Genomic DNA, 20,278 nt, shown 5'->3' with positions numbered 1-20,278 from the left:
TGCATATCTTTTTAATATAACTGCCTTGAGAGGAATTTAAGCCGTTGTTGGAAGTGAAACTATTATTTGGGGTTCATCTTGGTTTTATCTCATGTCTGAAAGTTCCTCACACACACAGCATGTTCATCAGCCAGTAGTGACAGCAATGTCAATTTTGCATACCAGAATTCAGAAGCTAGATGTGCTTCCTCCTCAACCAGCAGCCTATTCACAGACACTGATGCGAATTCCTTGTTGTTTGTGGGAATTTCCTTATTTGGGTCGAAAGTAAGCTCCATGTTCAAGATTGAGGAAGAGAATTGAAGGGGAGCGAAATTCCTTGTTAGTAATTGTTACATTCCAAAATAATGTGTGAACGTAAGCACCTTGGTGGTGACCGATCACTGTGCTCTTCCAAACATGGACTGGAGTTGAAGAACTGGATGTTCCTCAGCCTTGTGCCTCTAAACCACTTCTTAGACCTCTTAGACCCCTTAGAAAGTGGAGAGTATTGTTGCAATTTTCTTTTGGTTGCTACAGAGAGTGTGGCACTTCAAGACACGTCAAGATCCTCCTCCCGTGACGAGTTTTGTAACTTTTATGTTGCATTACTGCTTGTTTCATATCATTATTCCTGATGTAGCAGCACTGGGTCTGTCGAAACTATGTTTAAAATCGGTGCAGAGTCTGAGAAACAGAGTAGTATGCATTCTTAATAGCGTTAATGTCCGCTTTCTCCTTCTGTGCTCCTTACCAGGTACTGAGCATATCCAGAATCTTGCTGCACATGGAATGATTTTGTGATAGTGAGCTTGTTGTCCATGAGAAGCCTGTTTGCACAGCGGTCTTGTGGCCTCTTTTGCCAGATTAGGGTTGATCTCCAAATGATCAGTACTATCCAGTGGTTATTTTATATCTGCTTTACTGCTCGTTCTCATGTCTTTTACACCAAGGTATAATTACAGGTACCGGTGTAGCTGAGGGTATAGTGACAGCATGTCCTAGTGTTTCTAGTGCTGATATAATGTTCATTTCTCACTTGTTTACTATTGCCTTACAACACTGTTTTTATCATTTATTTGTAAAACGTGTAAGCAGCACTTTAGTAATGCAATGGAGGAAACATTGAGGAAGTGCAACATTCTGTGTAAGCACCTGCTCAGTATGGGTAGGTAACCCTCTTGTATGTTTATCTCCACCTTGAAGTAGAGTCTGGCTGCTTCTTTGTAAGAATGGTCTTGGTGAGGAAGAGCCCATTCTCAGAGCACTCTTGTGGCTGAGTGATTGTTTGCTAAGAACTGCTACAGTGGAATAAGCTTGTGAAGGAGAAACCGAGTCCTGTAGTCCGTTCTTTGTACTATCCAAGAGAGTTGCAAGAGTGGCATAACTGGGAGCTGAGTTATCACCAGGTCCGCGTGAATGAGCACAGTAGCCGTCCATGCTGTCATTTCTTGTCCAGAGCAATAGGAGCGTTAGGAAGATTTGCTGTACCTGTAGTTTCCAAACCCATGGTCTTGGTAGCACTTTAATGGTTCAGGTGGTGATAATGTGCGCCTCTCTCTCTGTGGTCATGAGCCAAGATATAGTGGTTTACAGAGTCCTGCATTCCATTATTTCCTTCGGCTGTTGCTAAGAGGTGGTGGGACTTGTACTAACAGGCACTTAAGAGGATCAGAACTTTCATAGCCGATGCACTCAAGAGGGTTTTATACTTTCCATTTTCAGAGCATCCCACGCCTTTAGTGTTTTGTGTATTGCCAGTGCAAAGAACATGTGTTTGTGTCATGGGTGAATTGTATGCTCCATTGCTGCCCTCCTGACTTTTCTTGTGGCTTTTGTTGTTGTATTCTTTTCTGCAAGTCCATGCCTATCATGGAAAAGGTAGCTCGGGTACCACATGTCGCAGACACCTCGGGCACCACCACCGAGGAGTACACTGCTCCTCTTTGCAATTCTCGGAATAGCACATTTAATTGAAGTTGCCTCGGCCACGCAGACCTTTTAGCTGCTACTCCATGTTCTTAAATCTTGCCAGTTTTCCCCCGTCTCAGTCATTTTGAGAGGGATATAAGATAAAAAGGATATAAACAAGAAATTGGCTGCTCTGATGCTTGCTTTCCACAATGGCTGCTGCTCTGCAGTATTTTGTAGCTGTTGCTTCAAAAAGCTCGTAGAAATTAAAGTGTTGAAGAAAGACAATCTGCAGCAGTAATAGAAGCTGTTGGAATATGTCTGATGTTTGCTGTGCAGTGTACCTGATGTACTCACCTGTACATACATGTACTTGCTGTACGAGGTGCGCCCGCTGCTCGGTAACGCGTTCACCAGCCAGACTCGTGATTTCCCCAGCTGAACAGAGCTGCTTGATCCGTTTTCTCCCGGGTGTGAGAAACCCCGATGGCGCCGACAGCCGGTAGCCACTGGCAGCGTGATTCAGGGTGCAGCGACCGGAGCACCGTACGGCCACCATCCGGCTGCGGTGGCGTTGCGGTGCCTCCGGGTGCCGCTGTTGGCTGACGCGGAGGGGCTAGAGCCGTAGACGCAGCCGGAGCCGCAGCAGCCTCCTGCCCTCGCAGTCTCCCTCGCCCGGAGCCGGCCAGAGCGGCAGCGGCACGGGCAGTAGAGGCGAGAGGCAGCGCTGGGAGCAGCGGCGTCCGAGCTTTCGCCCAGCTCGCTGCCCTTCGGTAGCCCCTGCGCTCCCTGCGGAGAGGAGCTGGAAGGGAAGGAGCAACGAAGCAAGAGCTGCCGAGAATGGCGGGCAGACAGAGACAGAGCCGGATACCAGCAGTCGGTCGGGTACTGCTGCCCGCTTTGCTGCTGTGCTGGTGCTGCCGGGCGGCGCCGGGGAGGCTCCGCTACGCCATCCCCGAGGAGCTGAGCAGAGGCTCACTGGTGGGGCCGCTGGCGAGGGACCTGAGGCTGAGCCCGGCAGAGTTGCCGACACGCAAGCTGCGGCTGAGCGCCGCGAAGCAATACTTTACCGTGAGTGGGGAGAACGGGAACCTGTACGTGAGCGAGAGGCTGGACCGGGAGGAAATGTGTGGCGAGTCGGCGTCCTGCTCCATCAGCTTCGAGGCGGTGGTGCATAACCCGCTCAACGTTTTCCACGTCGACGTGACCATCCAGGACGTGAACGACAATGCGCCGCGGTTTCTGCGCGACAGTTTCCATCTGGAGATCAACGAGTTAACTTCTCCTGGTGCGCGGTTTTATTTGGGCACGGCGGAAGACGCAGACGTGGGCAGTAACTCCCTGCAGGGCTACGAGCTGGAGGACAACGAGTACTTCGCGGTGGAGGTGAAGGAGAGCCGAGACGGCAGCAAGTTCGCGGAGCTGGTGCTGCGCCAGGCGCTTGACCGGGAGAGAGAACAGAGCTTGCGGCTGGTGCTGACGGCGGTAGACGGCGGAGACCCGCCCCGAAGCGGCACCGCCCAGCTCTGCATCAACGTCACGGACGCCAACGACAACGCCCCCGTGTTCGCGCAGGAGCGGTATCGAGTGAGCCTGAGGGAGAACGCACTGCAGGGCTCGACGGTGCTGAACGTGTCCGCCTCTGATGCCGACTCAGGCAGCAACGCCCGAATCACGTACGGCTTCGGGGAAACACCGGCAAAGGTGCTTCAGAAGTTCGCGGTAGACGCGAAGAGCGGAAGGATCACGCTGCAGGAGGCGCTGGACTTCGAGGAAACGCGCTCTTACAGCCTGGCCGTGGAGGCAAGGGACGGGGGCGGTCTTGTAGCGCACTGCAAGGTGGAGGTGGAGGTGCTGGACGTGAACGACAACACGCCCGAAATCACGGTGCTGTCAGTGTCCAGCCCGGTGCCCGAGGACGCGCCGGCCGGTACGGTGGTGGCTCTGCTGAACGTGAAGGACCCGGATTCTGGGGAGAACGGTCAGGTGTGGTGCGAGCTGTCGGGCGAGGCGCCGCTGTCGCTCGTGGCGTCGTCGACTGGCTCGTACAAGGTGGTGACGGCGAGCGCGCTGGACCGGGAGCAGAAGTCCGAGCACCGGGTGACGGTGGTGGCGAGGGACCGGGGCAGCCCGGCGCTCTCGAGCAGCACGGCGCTGGTGCTGGAGGTGTCGGACGTGAACGACAACGCGCCGGTGTTCGAGGAGGCCGCCTATAGCGCCTACGTGGAGGAGAACAACGCGGCGGGGGCGCTGGTGCTGCACGTGAGGGCGCGGGACGCGGACGCGGGCAGCAACGGTCGCGTGAGGTACTCGATGGAGAGCGGCAGCGCTGGCGCGGCGCCGTACGTGTCGGTGGAGGCTCAGAGCGGCGCAGTGTACGCGCAGCGCTCCTTCGACTACGAGCAGTGCCGCGAGTTCGCGGTGGTGGTGCGGGCTCAGGATGGCGGTGAACCGTCGCGGAGTTCGACGGCGACGGTGCGCATCTTCGTGTTGGACCGCAACGACAACGCTCCGCGGGTGCTGTGGCCGGCGGCGGTCCCCGGAGAGGACCCGGGATCGACCCCGTTCGAGATGGTTCCGCGGTCTGCCGAGGCCGGGTACTTGGTGGCCAAGGTGGTAGCAGTGGACGCGGATGCGGGGCGCAACGCCTGGCTCTCATACGAGCTGGTGCAGGCTCCCGAGCCGGCGCTGTTCCGTGTGGGGCTGCACAGCGGTGAGGTGCGCACGACGCGGATCCTGTCTGACAGGGACGCAGCGAAGCAGCGGCTCGTGGCCGTGGTGAAGGACCACGGGCATCCGGCGCTGTCGGCCACGGCCACACTGCATGTGGTGCTGGCCGAGAGCTTGCAGGAGGCGCTGCCGGAGATGAGCGACAGAGTTGCTGTGTCCGAGCTGACATCTGATCTAAATCTCATTCTTGTAGTGGCACTCGCTGCCGTGTGCTGCTTGTTCGTTTTCACAGTCATTTTTATATTGTTCTTTAAATGCCGACGGTCGAGGAGCCCTCCCGTTTTTATTACTTCTGATAAAGAAATGTATTCCACCCTGGGCTCAAAAGCACCCTACAACTACTGCAACAGCACTCTGCCCTTGCCCTACTCCTATGAGGTGTGTTTAGCCTCCGAGTCGGGACAGAAGGATTTTACATTTCTGAGACCAGCGGCAGCAACGCTGTCTGACCGTATCCCTGCCGGGGAAACTGGCTCAGGCACTGACTCTGGCAAAGACCCTCCTAGCCCTGGGAGCTCGACACAGGTGAGTTTCTGTCCTGGGATTCCTCTCTGCCGGCTTGTGTGAATCTTCGGGCTTGTGTGAATTATCTTCCCCTGCTTTCCGCTCAAAGATGGGTGGGCAACCGGCAGAGCTCAACGTCGCCTCCGGGAGCACTGCTCAATAGCTCGAGAGCGTTTGTGCAAGGTTTGGGGGGCACATGGGCCCCTGACTTTTCCATTTTACCTGCCCAGTCTCGTCCGCTATTTGTCGTTTGTGCCCCGAGGCGCAACACAATGTTGTCAGTACTGCTGTCTGTCCTGCTCCTAGCGCAAGTTTCACCGAGCCAGGGTGGTGAGTGCTTGCAGGGTGGAGAGGGGAGCAAAAATGTCTTGAGGTCCGAAGCTGAATCAGCCCTTTTGTCAGTGTAGTGACTGCTTCATTATCTCAGCCAGATCTGATTGTTTTCCTGTGATAACGATGTGTGATCCTGACGTTCGTGTTCAGTGAGGCAGCAACTCTGTTCCCTTTTTTTTCCATCTCGTTCTTTAGATGTGGTTTTGGGTTTTGTTTTGGTGGGTTTTGTTTGTTTGTTTGTTTTGGGTTTGGTGTTTTTTTTCATACTCTGAACCTCTCAAAAGGAAGATGTTGTGCACACCCGTGACTTACCATATCCCCGCCGTCTGGGAAGCCGGGGCTGGTGCCTCACTGTAGCTCTAAATCCGGAGCAGAGCAGAAAATGCTTTGGGTTTGCTGCTGCCACCGGCTTCTCCTGAGCCCCAGCAGAGCCGGGAATAACACCACTGAGCGGCTTTGGCTGGGATTTGGCTTGAACCAGTCCCCGAAGGAATTCCTGATGCAGGGAAAAGGCGTTTTTCCCCTTAAACTGTCACACGTTTCCACTTCTCTCTCTCCAAATGGTGAGAGCAATGGAACAATATCTGGAGCAATCTCATTTCTGGAGCAATGAAGCATCACTTTCAGTGTTGGGGCTTCCTGTCAAAGTAAAGGAGACGTAATGTCTGCAGATCAGCCAAAATATATGGAAATGTTCGGTCTTTCATGCCTTTCCTGAGATCTTTGCTGTACTCAGCTCTCCGCTGCTTGGCCGTTCTGCTATTGTTGGGATTAAGCGGACCAGGTACTCTGAATAGGGGTTGTGTGTGCACTCACGTGAAGAGAAACTCAAGAATTGTGGAACTCCTGCTAGACAAAATTACTCAGTAAACTGTGTTTAGGAAAGACAAAAAACAGGCAGTGCTTGGGAAAAAAGATTCAGGGCTTATTTCAGAGAAAATGTGTGGCTGAATGCTGTTTCAAAATTTGCCTCTATGCAAGCTGAAGATTTTCTACTCTTTAGAATATATATAAGAAAAGTAATTGGGATTTGGTTGCATAAGGACATATGAGAAGAGAAGAGCTCAAAGCACTGTGAGCCTGCAGACGTGGTGCGTTACAGGAGCGCTCCAAAGAGGATAGAGAGGAATAACATGTACTTACATGCACGATGCAGCTGCGGTGGTTAAAGCATACAATTTTCTTTCTCAGTCTTTAAATTGCTCCGAAATTAAATTCTATTAAAATACAGCGTTAGATGACTAACGTTGGATATTACCAGTGTGGTGCCTGTACTTTTATCACATTCTGTGGACGGGTGATAAGAATGCTAAGTAGCCCTGATAGGATTTATTACTCTCAGGGTTTACTCAGTAGGAAAGGAAATAGCATGCAGAGAGGAAAGACTGTGCCGACCCTTTTGGTACTGCATCTGCGGGCAGATCCTGCCCGCTCACGGCAGGTAATAGGGCTGTACGGAGCGAGGACAGAATCAGGATCCCTGTGTCGTGTCTCCCACGTTGGTTTGGGTTAATTGCAGCCCTTCCACGATGAAGCCATGACAAGCAGCGGGGTAACAGAAATGCAGCCACCGCGTTTGCGATCCAGGTTTGCACGAGAGCCTTGTCCCTTCTCTCGGTCTGCGAATGAACTCCTGGGAGCTCCTTTCCAGCCCGAATTATTTCCCAGACATCTCCATCCTTTCCTTAGCTGTCTCGGCTGTGGGAGGACACTTAGACGCTGTTTCTTGGACACAGCCGCCACTGACATTGTTCTGGCGCTCCCTTATCAAGCTCCCTTGTCCCTTTCCCACCGTGATAGCTGAGCTAGTGACGCAGGTGATGGAAAAACAAAACCTGAAATTACGGTAGTTTTATTCATATGAGCACTCGAAACGTCGGAAAACTCGTTGTATCACGAGTTATTGGTGACAGAAACAACCGCAACCGCAGGCTGGCATCCCGGGAATTGTCTGTTTCTTGCCCAGGCGCTGCTGGTGCCGTGGTTCACGCGGTACCGTCAGCCTGCTGGGCTGCTGTTGTACGGGAACGGGAACCGCTCCCGACCCCGGCGAACCAGACCGTGAGTTCCTTGCATCTGGCTGGTGGAAACAGATACCAAGGAGCAAGCTGGGAGGTGATGAGAGCAGGAGGGCGTATTAAACCGAGAACTTTACGATTTGTAGGGAAAGATGCCTGCGGGTATAGTGACGGGGCATGGAGTGGGCGCCTGTGTGGGGTACAGGAGGTGCCGATCCCAGGTGCTCCTGGGAACCCCGCAGCAGGGTCTGCCCTGCGGGGTGACTGTGATGCGGCCGGAGCAGCTGCTCATCACTCGGCAGCACTAAGTCTGTGTCGTTTTGCTGGCTACGCTGCTTTGGTGGCACAAAGGCAAGACGCCGTGAGGTATCAGGAAGGGTCTGACCAAGTACTTGGGTGGCAGGACCGGCATTCTGAAGATCCAAAAGGACACGGAGCTGGATTTCTCCGGCGCCCTGTGTACCCCGGCCGACCCTCTTCACCTCCCCTTCTTGTTCCCGCTGCTTCTTTCCAGCGAGGTTTTCCCGGGACATCCCCACCCTCCCTCGTTTCCATCCCTCTCTTTCTGGCGTCATCCATCTCTTAGACCTTCCTTCCCTCACACGGCAGTCCCCGTGCCCTTTCTACACTGCTTCTCCCAGCCCGGCTGTCCTATCAGCCGTGTTTCTCGCAGGGATGCTCTTTCCCTTCGGGGTCAACTGGCTGGAACCCCGCTGCCCTCGGACCGGGGCCCCTGCGCTCCCTCTCGGCGGGCGCTGCCCCTCGGCGGGGTTCCGGTAGCCCTGCGCTCCGTGCAGTTATTGGCCGGGACTGTGTGTGCCGCTGTCGGCCAATGATGGAGCGGGGGGGATCTGCCGGCCCGGCCCCGCTCGGAGCCGGGATGAGGCGCAGACGGTCTCAGAGAGAGCCCGGGAGGGAGTCGCGGCGCAGCCCGGAAAGCAATGCCCGTCCTCCTGCCGCCGCCGCTTCCCGGGGCGCGCTGGGCAGCGGCATGACGGGGCGAGCTGAGGATTTCTAGCCGGGGCGGGGGGACGAAGAGGTGAGCGCGGCCGTCTTGTGCGATGAACGGCGTTGCTGTAAGGAGCCGCGGGGTGACGACGGGGCAGGTACTGAGCCTCTTGCTTTTGTTCGGCGTTTCCGATTGGGTTTCCGCCGCTATACGCTATGCGATTCCCGAAGAGGCGCGGAGAGGCTCCGCGGTGGGAAACGTGGTAGCCGACTTGGCGTTGGACCTGGGGCGGCTGCCGGGACGCCGGCTGCGGGTGGTGTCCGGCGGCAGCAAGAAGTACTTCGGGGTGGATCTGGCGAGTGGCGCGCTGCTGGTGAGCGAGCGGATCGACCGGGAGGAGCTGTGCGGAGCTCTCTCTCCCTGCTCCCTCAGCTTTGAGATCGTGGTGGAAAACCCGCTGGAGCTGTACAGCGGCGCCGTGGAGATTCAGGACATCAATGACAACGACCCGGTTTTTCCCAGCAGCCAGGCGAGGCTGGAAATCAGCGAGTCGGTGGCGGCGGGAGCTCGCTTCCCGCTAGAGAGCGCGCAAGACCCCGATGTGGGGATTAACTCTTTGCAGACCTACCAGCTCAGCTCCAACCCCCACTTTGTGCTCGACGTGCAGACGAGGGTGGATGGCAGCAAGTATGCAGAGCTGGTGCTGGAGAAGGAGCTAGACAGGGAGGAGCAACGGGAGTTGCACTTGGTCTTGACCGCACTGGATGGAGGCAGCCCGCCACGGTCGGCCCACGTGCAGATCCACATTGATGTCGTGGACGCCAATGATAACGCTCCAGTCTTCAACCAATCCACCTACAAGGCAAGTGTGAGGGAGAATACGCCCAGTGGTACCTTGGTTGCCAGGATTAGTGCGTATGATCTTGATGATGGGCCCAATGGAGACATCATCTATTCCTTCAGCAGCCACACACCTGCCAAGGTACGAGAACTCTTTGCTCTGGACTCGGCCACAGGGGAGCTGAGGGTCAAGGGACAGCTGGACTATGAGGAAACAAAGCTGTACGAGATTTACTTACAGGCTAAAGACAAGGGTGCTGTTCCTGGTGTGGCTCATTGCAAAGTGCTGGTGGAAGTTTTGGATGTGAATGACAATGCTCCAGAGGTGACAGTGACTTCTGTGTACAGCCCTGTGCCTGAAGATGCAGCCCCAGGGACGGTCGTAGCTCTGCTGAGTGTAACCGACTTGGACTCCCATGACAACGGTCTGGTGAACTGCTTCATTTCCCCTGGGATCCCCTTCATGCTCAGCTCCTCCCTCAAAAATTACTACACACTGAAAACAAAAGCAGCTCTGGACCGGGAGAAGACATCAGAGTATAACATCACTGTCACAGCCAAGGACTCGGGCTCACCACCCTTGTCTGTGGCAAAACAGATCCTGGTGCAGGTATCAGATGTCAATGACAATGCGCCCAAGTCTTCCCAGGACTCATACGATGTGTACGTGCTGGAGAACAACATGCCTGGCATTCCCATTCTTAATGTCAGCGCCACAGACCCAGACCTTGGGCGCAATGCCCATCTCTCCTATACCCTCTTGCAGGGTGATTCCAATGTAGGCCACCTCTTCTCTATCAACCGGGAGAATGGCACCCTCTACCTGCTCACGTCTCTGGACCATGAGGACCAGGTGGAGTTCAGCATGACTGTGCAGGTCCAGGATGGTGGCTCTCCACCTCTGGCCACTAATGTCTCAGTCAGTGTGTTTGTCACTGACCTCAATGACAATGCCCCAACTGTGCTGTACCCTCACCCCAATGCCAATGCCACCTATACTGATGTGGTGGCACCAGGCACTCCTGCCGGGCACATGGTCACCAAGGTGGTGGCAGTGGATTCAGATGCAGGGTACAATGCATGGATCTCCTATACCCTGTTGCAGGCCACTGACCCCAGCCTTTTCTCAGTTGGGCTGCACAACGGGGAGATCTTCACAGCCCGCCAGCTCCGGGACGATGATGCTCTCCAGCACACCCTAGTTATCCTGCTCAAAGACCATGGGGAGCCTGTGCTGTCTGCCAGTGCCACTGTCTCCATCTCTGTGGCTGAGATGGTCAAGGAGGTGCTCACTGATCTCACTGAAGTGTCACCTGCCAATGATCCCAAGAGGCATGTGACCTTCTATCTCATCCTGGCTGTGATCTTAGTGTCAGCAGCTTTCTTCATCACCATGTTGTCAGTAGGCATCTTCAAGTGCTACAAGTGGAGGCAGTCCAAGGAGCTGTACAACAGTTCCAGGAGCACCCTGTACAGGACACCTGGGCCCTTCCACCACGTTGATGCTGTGCGGGGTGGCTTCATGCCACCCAACTTGTACCATCAGGTGTATCTCACCACAGACTCTCGCCAGAGTGATGTCCTGTGTAAAAAGCCCTTCTCTTCCAGCCCCCTGGGGAGCCGCCAGAGCACCATAAGGAATGGTGAGCCAGGGCTGTACCACCAGATTGTGGGCACTGCAAGCCGTCTCCCCACACCTGCTGAGGTAATGTAGCTCCTTCCTTGGCGTGTCCCAGTGCTGGGCAGAGCCATGGTTCACTTGTGCCATATGCATATGATAGTGGATTGGGGTTGGGGGGAATATCCAGTTGCGCCATGCCTCTGAAGAGCATTTAGCAATAGCTGAACAGGTCTTCTCTGGAGTTAAATGAGCCATCGTGTTGATGACATTTGCACTGCAGTGAGCAGGATCAAGTGAGTCAGTTTGCTGAGGTGAGCAAACATAGGTCTTTCAGATGCAGTTTTGGGTACGCCTTGCATGAGTAACCGATGGAAGCTGAGATCAGCTTGCAATAACTTGCAATTCCTTGGCAGAAAGTTTGCTGCAAATGGTAAATTCTTCCCTCTGCAAAATGAGAGACGAGGGGAGTACTTGGTGGGGTCAGGGGCTGGGAGGGGAACGTCGCCACTCTACGTCATGCTCTGGTGTGGGCTGAGGAGCTGGTGGTGCAAATGGGGCTGGAAGCCACCATCCCACTGGAAAACCAGTGTGCTGCTTCCCACGGTGTAGCATGCAAAGCCAAAGGACAAGGCTGGTTCCTCCGTTTGATGGTCTGTGGCCACAGAGCAGTCCTTCCCATCCATGTCTTGCTTTATGTTTGACTCCTGATGGTTCTGATTTTGTTTCTGTAGAGGTTTTGTGATGATGTTGACTTCAGTGTTGGGGGGTGGCATTGCAGACTGCCCCAGTAGCTTGCAGGGTTCCATCATGCTGGATTGTAGCTCTGAGCAGGATGGGTGAGCCTTCCATGCAGGTGGTGTTTAAACAACCCTATTACAAGCTCTGTATGATTTGTCATATGCTATCTCTGGGTGATGTCTAATATCCTGACTAAACAAACAGTAGCCAGGAAGGCATTTGCGCATGGCAGGCAGCTTCTGTGCTTCTTCCCCGCTGGGAATTGTGCATCTTAATTTGAGAGCTTTCAATTCTAGCAATGCTTTGATCCTTTATGATGAGGCTGGGTGGTGGATCCAGTGGAATCGGGGGGACATCTGATGGGTTTCCGAGGTGGTTGGTGCCAGTAATGCGTCCTCGGGAGGCTGTGAGTAGGAATGACCAGTTCCTTAGAGCAGAAGGAAGTGAGGTGCAGCGGAAGCTGTGCACGGGTGTGAGGCTGCGTGTGCCGCCTGCTCACTGCGGCCAAATCACAGACGGAGGCAGAAACCTCTCAGAATTATTTTTATGGCTTTCTTTTTTCCCGCCCCCCCCCCCCCCCCCCCCCGCTGCTCATACTCAGCACTTCTGATTTCTGGCAGATGGGAATGGCTGCAGCAGCTGCAGGAGCAAGTGTTCCTCTGTATTGTGTGGGCTGTTCTACAGCTGGGGGCAAGGATGTCCCCTGCACCAAAGGGTCCTGGCAAGATGCCTCTGCGGCTGGGGACAGTAAATGATTAGGAAGGAGGTGATAATGGGCAGGTGGTAACTCGAGCTCCAGCTGGCACTGAGCCCTGAATTTGCAGTCTCTCTGGTGACAGAAGATTCAGCCCAGTGCCACGAACCATGTCAAGCCTGCAAAGGCTTTATACTTCTTTGCTCTGCAGGGCAACAGCCAGACCCCCAAACCAATGCAGTGGGGATGGTGCTGGCCCCATCTACGGCAGGTGGCTTGTCCTGCCCTGAGGGATCCTGCCCTGATCTCTCAGCTACCTGGGTTGCCTTGGTCAGAACCTTTCTACAGGTGAGTTCTGGCCTTCTGGAAGAGGGATATCTCCTCTATCCGAGACATCCCATTCGCTTCCTGCCTCACCATCATCACCATCCCGGGCTTTGGCAGACTCAAGCAACAGCAGGATCCCCCTTGTGAAGCCTGCCCTTTGCTCCAGCCCCTTGGTGACTGAGCCACCTTGGGACACTGAGGGGGTTCTCCCAGACCATGTGAGCTTCGTAGAGGGCTTCTGCTGAGCCACCGCAGCAGCACCAAACCCCTTTCCAGGGGTTCTGCACCCCGTGTTGCCAGTGGCAATGTCTGTCACCCAGGTGTGCTGGCCTGGACTCTGCCTGGGATGGGGACAGGGCACATTCCAGAGTCAAGGTTACTGGAACTTGATGGTGACACCATCAGAAGCCCTCAGGGAATGAGTACATCCAAGCAGGTATTGGTTTCTGGACGTAGGGAATCCACCTGTCTAGCTTTTTGCTGCTCTGGCCCTTTAAGAATGTCTTTTCTCTCTCACCCAGCCGCCTCCCCCCCCCTCCCCGCTTTCCAGCGCAGGCAGTAGGTGGGACTCGGGCCGCGTTCTGCACTAATCGGGAGGTTCCTTGCTCTGTCTTTCCCTGACTGGCAGCAGCGTTGTGCCGCCCCATGCCTCTTGGACTGGGGGTGGGGGGTGTGTGTATGGGGGGGATGTGCTGCAGAGCATCTCCGCCGCCTCTGTCATTTCCCAGAAGTATGGTGTCCCTGTCACGGTGCACCGTGCACCGTGCATAGGTGTTCCCAGCCTCTCTTGCCTGTTCCCCCAGGTCCCCTTTGTGCCCAGGCACTGGGGATAGGCAGGGTTCCAGGCAGAAGCTGAGTCCCCTGCCTGTCGCACTGCTATGGACCCCAGCCCCCCAAGGTCTATGTGCACTGAAGGGGGGTCAGGGTGGTCTTGAGTGCACCGAGGACAGGACTCCAGGGTGTAACTGCACAAGGCTTCTGCAGGGATGTGAACTGAGCTAACACCCCGTAGCTTGCCGTCATCCTCTGATACAGGGAGAGGGGGAAATTACTGTGATGCTTCCCACAGGCAAGGCTGAGAACCTTGCTTTTGCTCTCCAGGAGATTGCTTGTCTGCAAAGCAGAATTTCAGTAAGTGTGTTTGCCAGGTGGGATGCTTGGACCTTCTTCCCAGTGTGACATCCTGACCCGATGTTGTAATCTGGTGGTGGTCTGGTGGGCTTGTTGCCTGACTCTGTGTGTTAGTGACTTAGGTACTGTGAAGGTTGACCCCTGCCTTGTCCCAGGGTGAAGAAGTGGCATTCAGCCAGGTGTGCATGGGAAGCAATTGCATTCTGGCTTTGAATGGCTCATCCAGCTCTGCCTTCCCACCTTCTTCTTCCAACACCCACGGGACCCTGGCAAAGCTGGGTGTTCCTGTCTCGGTGAGAGGTCCCCTAGCTGATGGCGGTACTGGTGGCAGTGATACCTCACTTACAGAGGCAGTAACGGGGTGAAGGCAGTGGCCAAAGCATTAGCTGAGGGGGGGAAAAGGAGTGGGAGAACAGCCCCTGAAACCTCAGGGCTCTAACAAGTACCTTTTCATCAGGCATGAAAAGTCCTTTGGCCCGTGTTCGTGACAGCTGCCCTTTGTCTGTGGGTGCGATGTGAAGCCACCATTGTGGAAGGGGGAGTACACAGGGAGGGCTTGTACCTAACTTCCAGGCTACCAGGACGTGCAGTTTCCCTGCGAACGAGAAGCGAGCTGTGGGAGCAAGTGACTCAGGCTGGTGGAGGGGAGGCCGGGGGTGGCAGCCCTGCTGGTGCCGCCGGCTCGGGCCCCTGCTTCCCGCACCTCCTGATAGCAACTCCTGGCTGAGAGGGGACGGAGCTCCCGGCCAATTGGGCGCTGATCTGAAGCGGGGGGGGGAGAAATCTGCTTCTCTCCCCCCCCCCCCCCCCCCCCACCTCCGCGCTGGGGCTGTGATTCAGTTCCCCTCCCCCAGCCCACCCCCTCTGCTCAGAGGCTGACAGCCGGAGCCGCAGCCTGCCGGAGCCCCGGAGCTGTTTTCCAAGCCGTGGAAGAGAGAGACCCAGGGATTTTTTCTCAGCTCCCCAGAGCCTGCTGAGTCCCAGGCCGGACGCACACGGACATGGAAAGAGTCAGCCTCCAGCGACCCGCCTGGAAATGGCAAGTACTGAGTTTGTTTTTGCTCTGCGGCTGGGGCTGGGTCTCCGGGCAGATCCACTACTCGGTGGTTGAGGAGTCGGAGGTGGGAACCATGGTGGGGAACGTGGCCCGGGACCTGGGCTTGAAGGTGGAGGAGCTGCCGGGTCGCAGGCTGCGCCTGGGCTCAGAGGAGAGCCAGCGCTACTTCGCCGTGCGCCTGGACAGTGGCGCGCTGGTGGTGAGCCAGCAGCTGGACCGGGAGCGTCTGTGCGGAGCGGCTGTCAGCTGCGTGCTGTCGGTGCAGGTGGTGACAGAGAACCCCCTGCAGCTCTTCCGCCTGGAAGTGGAGATCCTGGACCTGAATGACAACTCCCCGAGCTTCCCCACCTCTCACCGCACCCTGCGCATCGCTGAGTCTGCCACAGTGGCTACGCGCTTCCCCCTGGAGAGCGCGCAGGACCCCGATGTGGGCACCAATGCTGTAGGTTCCTACCGGCTAAGTCCCAACTCCCACTTCTCCCTGGACGTCAAGCAGCAGCAGGATGGCAAACTCTTCCCGGAGCTGGTGCTGGAGCGTGCCCTGGACCGGGAAGAGGAGCCAGAACTGCAGCTGGTCCTGACAGCCATGGACGGGGGAAGCCCAGCCCGCTCGGGCACGGCACAGATAACAATTCTGGTCCTGGATGTCAATGACAATGCACCCACCTTTGACCGTGCCACGTATAAGGTGCAAGTCCCGGAAAACACACCTGTGGGGGCTCTGCTCCTCCGTCTCAATGCATCCGACCCTGATGAGGGTCCCAATGGGGAGATACAGTATTCCTTTGGGGTTCACACTTCTGACTCAGTCCGGAGGCTTTTTGCCCTGGATCCCCGCAGCGGGGAGGTCCGGATAAGTGGGGCCCTGGACTTTGAGGAATCACCTTTCTATGAGATTTATGTGCGAGCCCATGATGGAGGGGTCCCGGAGATGGAGGGCCACTGTGTACTGCGAGTGGAAGTGGAGGATGCCAATGACAACCCCCCCGAGGTCCTGGTCACTTCCCTGCTGAACCCAGTGCCAGAAGATACCCCACCGGAGACAGTCGTGGGGCTCTTCAACGTACGGGACAGAGACTCGGGGGCCAGTGGGGATGTGAGTTTGGGGATCTCTTCTGATGTGCCTTTTGCCATCAGGTCCCTGCAGAACCACTTCTCCCTGGTCACCCGGGAGACTCTGGACCGAGAGTCCACCTCACGGTATGGAGTGGTGCTGATTGCCCAGGATGGTGGGTCTCCTGCTCTCACCACAACGCTCACGCTGCTCCTCAACATATCTGATGTGAATGACAACCCCCCCCGCTTCTTGCAGCCCTCCTACGATGCTTTCCTCCTGGAGAACAACCCGCCTGGCTCCCTGCTGTGCACTGTCTCTGCCTCAGACCCTGACGACGGGGATAATTCCCGGCTTGTTTACTCCATACAGAGTGGGCAAGTGCAGGGTGCCCCCACCTCTTCCTTCGTCCACATCAACCCTGACAATGGCAACCTCTATGCTCAGCGCACCTTTGACTTTGAGCTGATGCAGGTTCTGCCGGTTTCTGTGGCTGTGCGGGACTCGGGGTCCCCCCCACTCCGTGCCAATGTTACTGTCTACATCTTCGTGCTGGACCAGAATGACCACGCCCCCACCATCCTGCACCCTGCCAGTGAGAGCGATGTCCCGGCACCACAGAGGGTTCCACTGTCTGCCCCACCAGGCTACCTGGTCACCAAGGTGACAGCAGTGGATGCAGATGCTGGGCATAATGCCTGGCTCTCATACCACCTGCTGCCACAGTCCACTGACCCCTCTTTGTTCCACGTGTCACTGTACACAGGGGAGGTGCGGACAGCACGCACCTTCAAAGACACTGACATGACAGCGCAGCAGCTTATTGTCCAGGTGAAGGACAATGGTGACCCACCACTCTCCACCACTGTCCCCATCACTGTGGTCCTGGAGGAGGCAGCCCTGGAGGAGAGCTACAGCCCTCGGGACTTCCTGGCTGGTGCCAAGGAAAAGCCGGACCTAACCCTCTACCTGATCATCGCTCTGGCAGCCGTTAGCACTGTGGCTCTCGCCACCGTCACCCTCCTGGCCACCCGGTGCCTCCGGCGCAGAGGCCATGCTGCCGCCTCGCCCTGCTGCTGGCACCATGAGTCACCGTCCCGGGACTTCTTCAAGCACTCCAGCCCCAAGCTCCAGCTCAACTCCGACGGCACCCTTAAGTACATGGAGGTCACCTTGCGACCCACCGACTCCCCATCCCAGTGCTACAGCACCTGCTTCTCCCCCGGCTCCGAGGGGAGCGACTTCACCTTCCTGCGGCCATGCCCCCGCCCCGCCACCCTACCGAGGGAACCCGGGGCTTTCCTCTCCGCTGCCGGTACGCTGCGGGACCGCGGCCAGGTGAGAGTCTAGGGGCGGGGGAAGGAGGTGCCGGCGCGGGGCTCGCCGGGCCGGACCGGACCGGACCGGACAGGGCAGTGCCGCGCCTTCCCCCGGGGCCCCCCCTCCTCGCTCCCGCCCTGGCGCGGGGACCGCGGAGCCGCCGCCGCCGCCGCCGCTCGGGGAAGCGCCGCGCAGGTTCGCGCCGCGCGGCAACCGCCCGCGGGTTGCGATTGGCGCCGTTGTTGCTGTCCTGGGCACGGAGAGCGGCGATTGGAGGAGCAGTGCGGCGTACGGAGCCAATGGCGGGGCGGCTGCGCGGAGCCCCGGCGCCCCCCGCCCCCGGTGGACCGCGTCCGCCCCGCACAATGAATGGGAGCGGCGAGCGCTGAGCGCGGCCCCGGAGCGCGGAAGGGAGCGCGGCCCGGCCGCCCACCCGGCAAGGATGCCGAGGGCGGGAAAGGCGGGCCGGTCCCTGGGGCTGCCGCGTGTCTTCTCTTTCTGTTTGTTCCTGCACAGCTCCTCTGCTCAGATCCGGTACAGCATCCCCGAGGAGCTCACCCGGGGCGCCTTCGTGGGCAATATCGCGAAGGACCTGGGCACCGATGTGGCAAAACTGGCGGCAGCTAATCTGCAGGTACTGTCTGACTCGGATTCGCAGTACTTCTCTGTCAATGTGAACACCGGTGTTATAATGGTCAGTGAGCGGATAGACCGGGAGCAGCTCTGCGGGCAGAACCCACGCTGCTTCCTCCACCTGAAACTTGCCATTGAGAACCCAGTGGAGTTTTACCGCATTGAGGTGGAGATCCTGGATATCAATGACAACCCCCCGGTGTTCCCCAGTGATGAGGTTTCCTTGCGGATCTATGAGCTGGCCTCCCTGGGTGCCCGCTTCCCCATCCAGCCTGCCCAGGATGCTGATGTGGGCACCAACACCTTGCAGACCTATCACCTGAGTGCCAATGAGAACTTCAACCTCAACGTGAAGGCACGCACAGATGGTGGGAAGTTCCCTGAGCTGGTGCTGGAGAGGGCCCTGGACAGGGAACTCAGAGCTTTCCACCAGCTGGTCTTGACAGCCGAAGATGGGGGCTCTCCACCCAAGTCCAGCAAGACACGCATCACCATTCAGGTCCTGGATGCCAATGACAACCACCCAGTCTTTGACAAACCATCGTATGGAGCCCGTTTGGTGGAGAACTCGCCATTGGGCACCCTTGTGGTGAAATTAAATGCCACCGATGTGGATGAAGGGCCCAATGGAGACATCCGCTACTCCCTCAGCAGCCACAATTCAGCTGCCTTACGCCAGATCTTTGCCATCGATGAGCAAACTGGGGAGATTCGTGTTCAGGGCAACCTGGACTTTGAAGAGGCAACAGTGTATGAGATTGAAGTGGAGGCCAAGGACATGGGGTCACCCACGATGGAGGAGCACTGCAGTGTGGTGGTGGAAATCACTGATGTGAATGACAATGCCCCAGAGGTCATTCTTACCTCATTCTCAAGCTCCCTGAGTGAGGATGCACCTCCAGGCACTGTGGTGGCCGTGATCCATGTCAGAGACAAGGACTCGGGTGACCAGGGCAAGGTCCAATGTCATCTATCTCCAGATCTTCCTTTCCAGCTGCGTAAGGACTATGAGCACCAGTACTCACTGCTAACCAGTACCCGTTTGGACCGGGAGTATATTGCCTACTACAACGTCACCATCTCTGCCTCTGACCTGGGCAGGCCCCCACTCTCCCGCCACACCATCTTGCCCATTGTCCTGGCAGATGTCAATGACAATGCACCCCAATTTGAGCAAGCATCCTACGAAGTGCTTGTGGCAGAAAACAATGCGGTGGGCAGCGTGCTGGTTACAATCTCTGCTGCTGACCCTGACTCGGAGCAGAATTCCCGCCTCTCCTACACCATCCTGCGAGCTGGTGGGACAGATCCAGGCCTGGATCCAACTCGCTACCTCTCCATACATCCCACAAGTGGGCAGGTCTCTGCCAAATTCCCTTTTGACTATGAACAGACCACCTATCTCCAGTTCCATGTGGAGGTCTCCGATGGTGGCTCCCCGGCCCTGAGGAACAGGACGCTGGTTCACATTTTTATAGTGGACCAGAACGACAATGCCCCACAGGTGCATTTCCCCAGGGCCGGGGAGGACTCTGCTACCCAGTTCCGAATCTCCCCCTTCACCAACTCTCCTGCTCTCATCACCAAGGTGGTGGCAATAGATGCGGACTCTGGCCTCAATGCCTGGCTCTCCTATCACCTCGCTGAAGCCACAGACCCAGGGCTTTTCAGTGTGACCCTGCGTTCCGGGGAGATCTGGATCACACGGGCCCTACAGGAGACGGATGCCTCTGAGCACGAACTGCTGGTGGTGGTCCGGGATGCTGGGGAGCCCCCACTCTCCACAGCAGTCACACTGGTGGTGCTGGTGGAGGAGAAGGGTCCAGAGGCCTTGCAGGGCTCTGAGGCTCGTGCTACTGATGGTGGGGGCTTACCCACGATTACCCTTTACCTGATTGTGTCCCTAGTGCTCATCTCCACCATTTCACTGGTGGGACTGGTCACACTGGGTGTGCGGTGCCTCCGGCGGGGCTCAGCATCTTCCAACCAGAACTGCTGCGTGGAAAGCGTGAATACGCTTCAGCCCCCTCCCAGCCACATTTTTGGGCGCTGGCATTATGAGCCTAAGCAAGGGGACACGGTGATGGGCGTCCAGGTGACAGCCACGGCCCCCCCCGCCCCGCTTTATCGCTCCTGCTTTTCGCCGGTATCGGACATCAGCGAGTTCATGTTTGTGAAACCCTCCGCGGGTCCAGCCGGTGCCAACCTGCCGGATGCCACCCTGTGCAAAGAGGTGAGCTCGGGAGCATGTGACATGTGAGTCTGTCCCGACCGCAGCGCCACGGCACCTGCGGGGCTTGGCACAGAACCGGCTCGGGATGCGGCACCCCCAGCCGCTTTTGGGGGGGGGGGGGGGTTGTGCCCGCCGGAGCCCGCTGCCAGCAGCCGGGCGGGGCGGAGCTGAGCGGGGGTTGCCGCTGCCGGGAGTCCCCGGCGCCC

At 57.0% G+C, this 20,278-nt stretch overlaps 1 protein-coding gene across 20 annotated transcripts in view; it reads left to right on the top strand.

Moving 5' to 3' along the window:
* The window catches only part of LOC133212480 (protocadherin gamma-C5-like), a 156,224-nt gene that overhangs the window by 111,595 nt on the left and 24,351 nt on the right, over positions 1 to 20,278 (top strand). The window contains exon 1 of one of the 20 annotated variants that reach the window (XM_061353965.1): positions 2,716 to 5,145. The exons of 13 other annotated variants lie outside the window; for them this stretch is intronic. In XM_061353965.1, the coding sequence (XP_061209949.1) occupies positions 2,731 to 5,145 (2,415 nt within the window). In that variant the 5' untranslated portion in view covers positions 2,716 to 2,730. 6 more of the 20 variants (XM_061353960.1, XM_061353975.1, XM_061353973.1 and 3 more) reach the window with 6 other exon arrangements.

This window comes from Neopsephotus bourkii, unplaced genomic scaffold, assembly GCF_033783945.1.
Source record: "Neopsephotus bourkii isolate Nb327-2 ecotype Australia unplaced genomic scaffold, CSIRO-AGI_Nbou_v1 NB_716, whole genome shotgun sequence".
Classification (NCBI taxonomy): Eukaryota; Metazoa; Chordata; class Aves; order Psittaciformes; family Psittacidae; genus Neopsephotus; species Neopsephotus bourkii.
The sequence above is the reverse complement of the archived record's forward strand: the minus strand, read 5'-3'. Positions and strand labels throughout refer to the sequence as shown.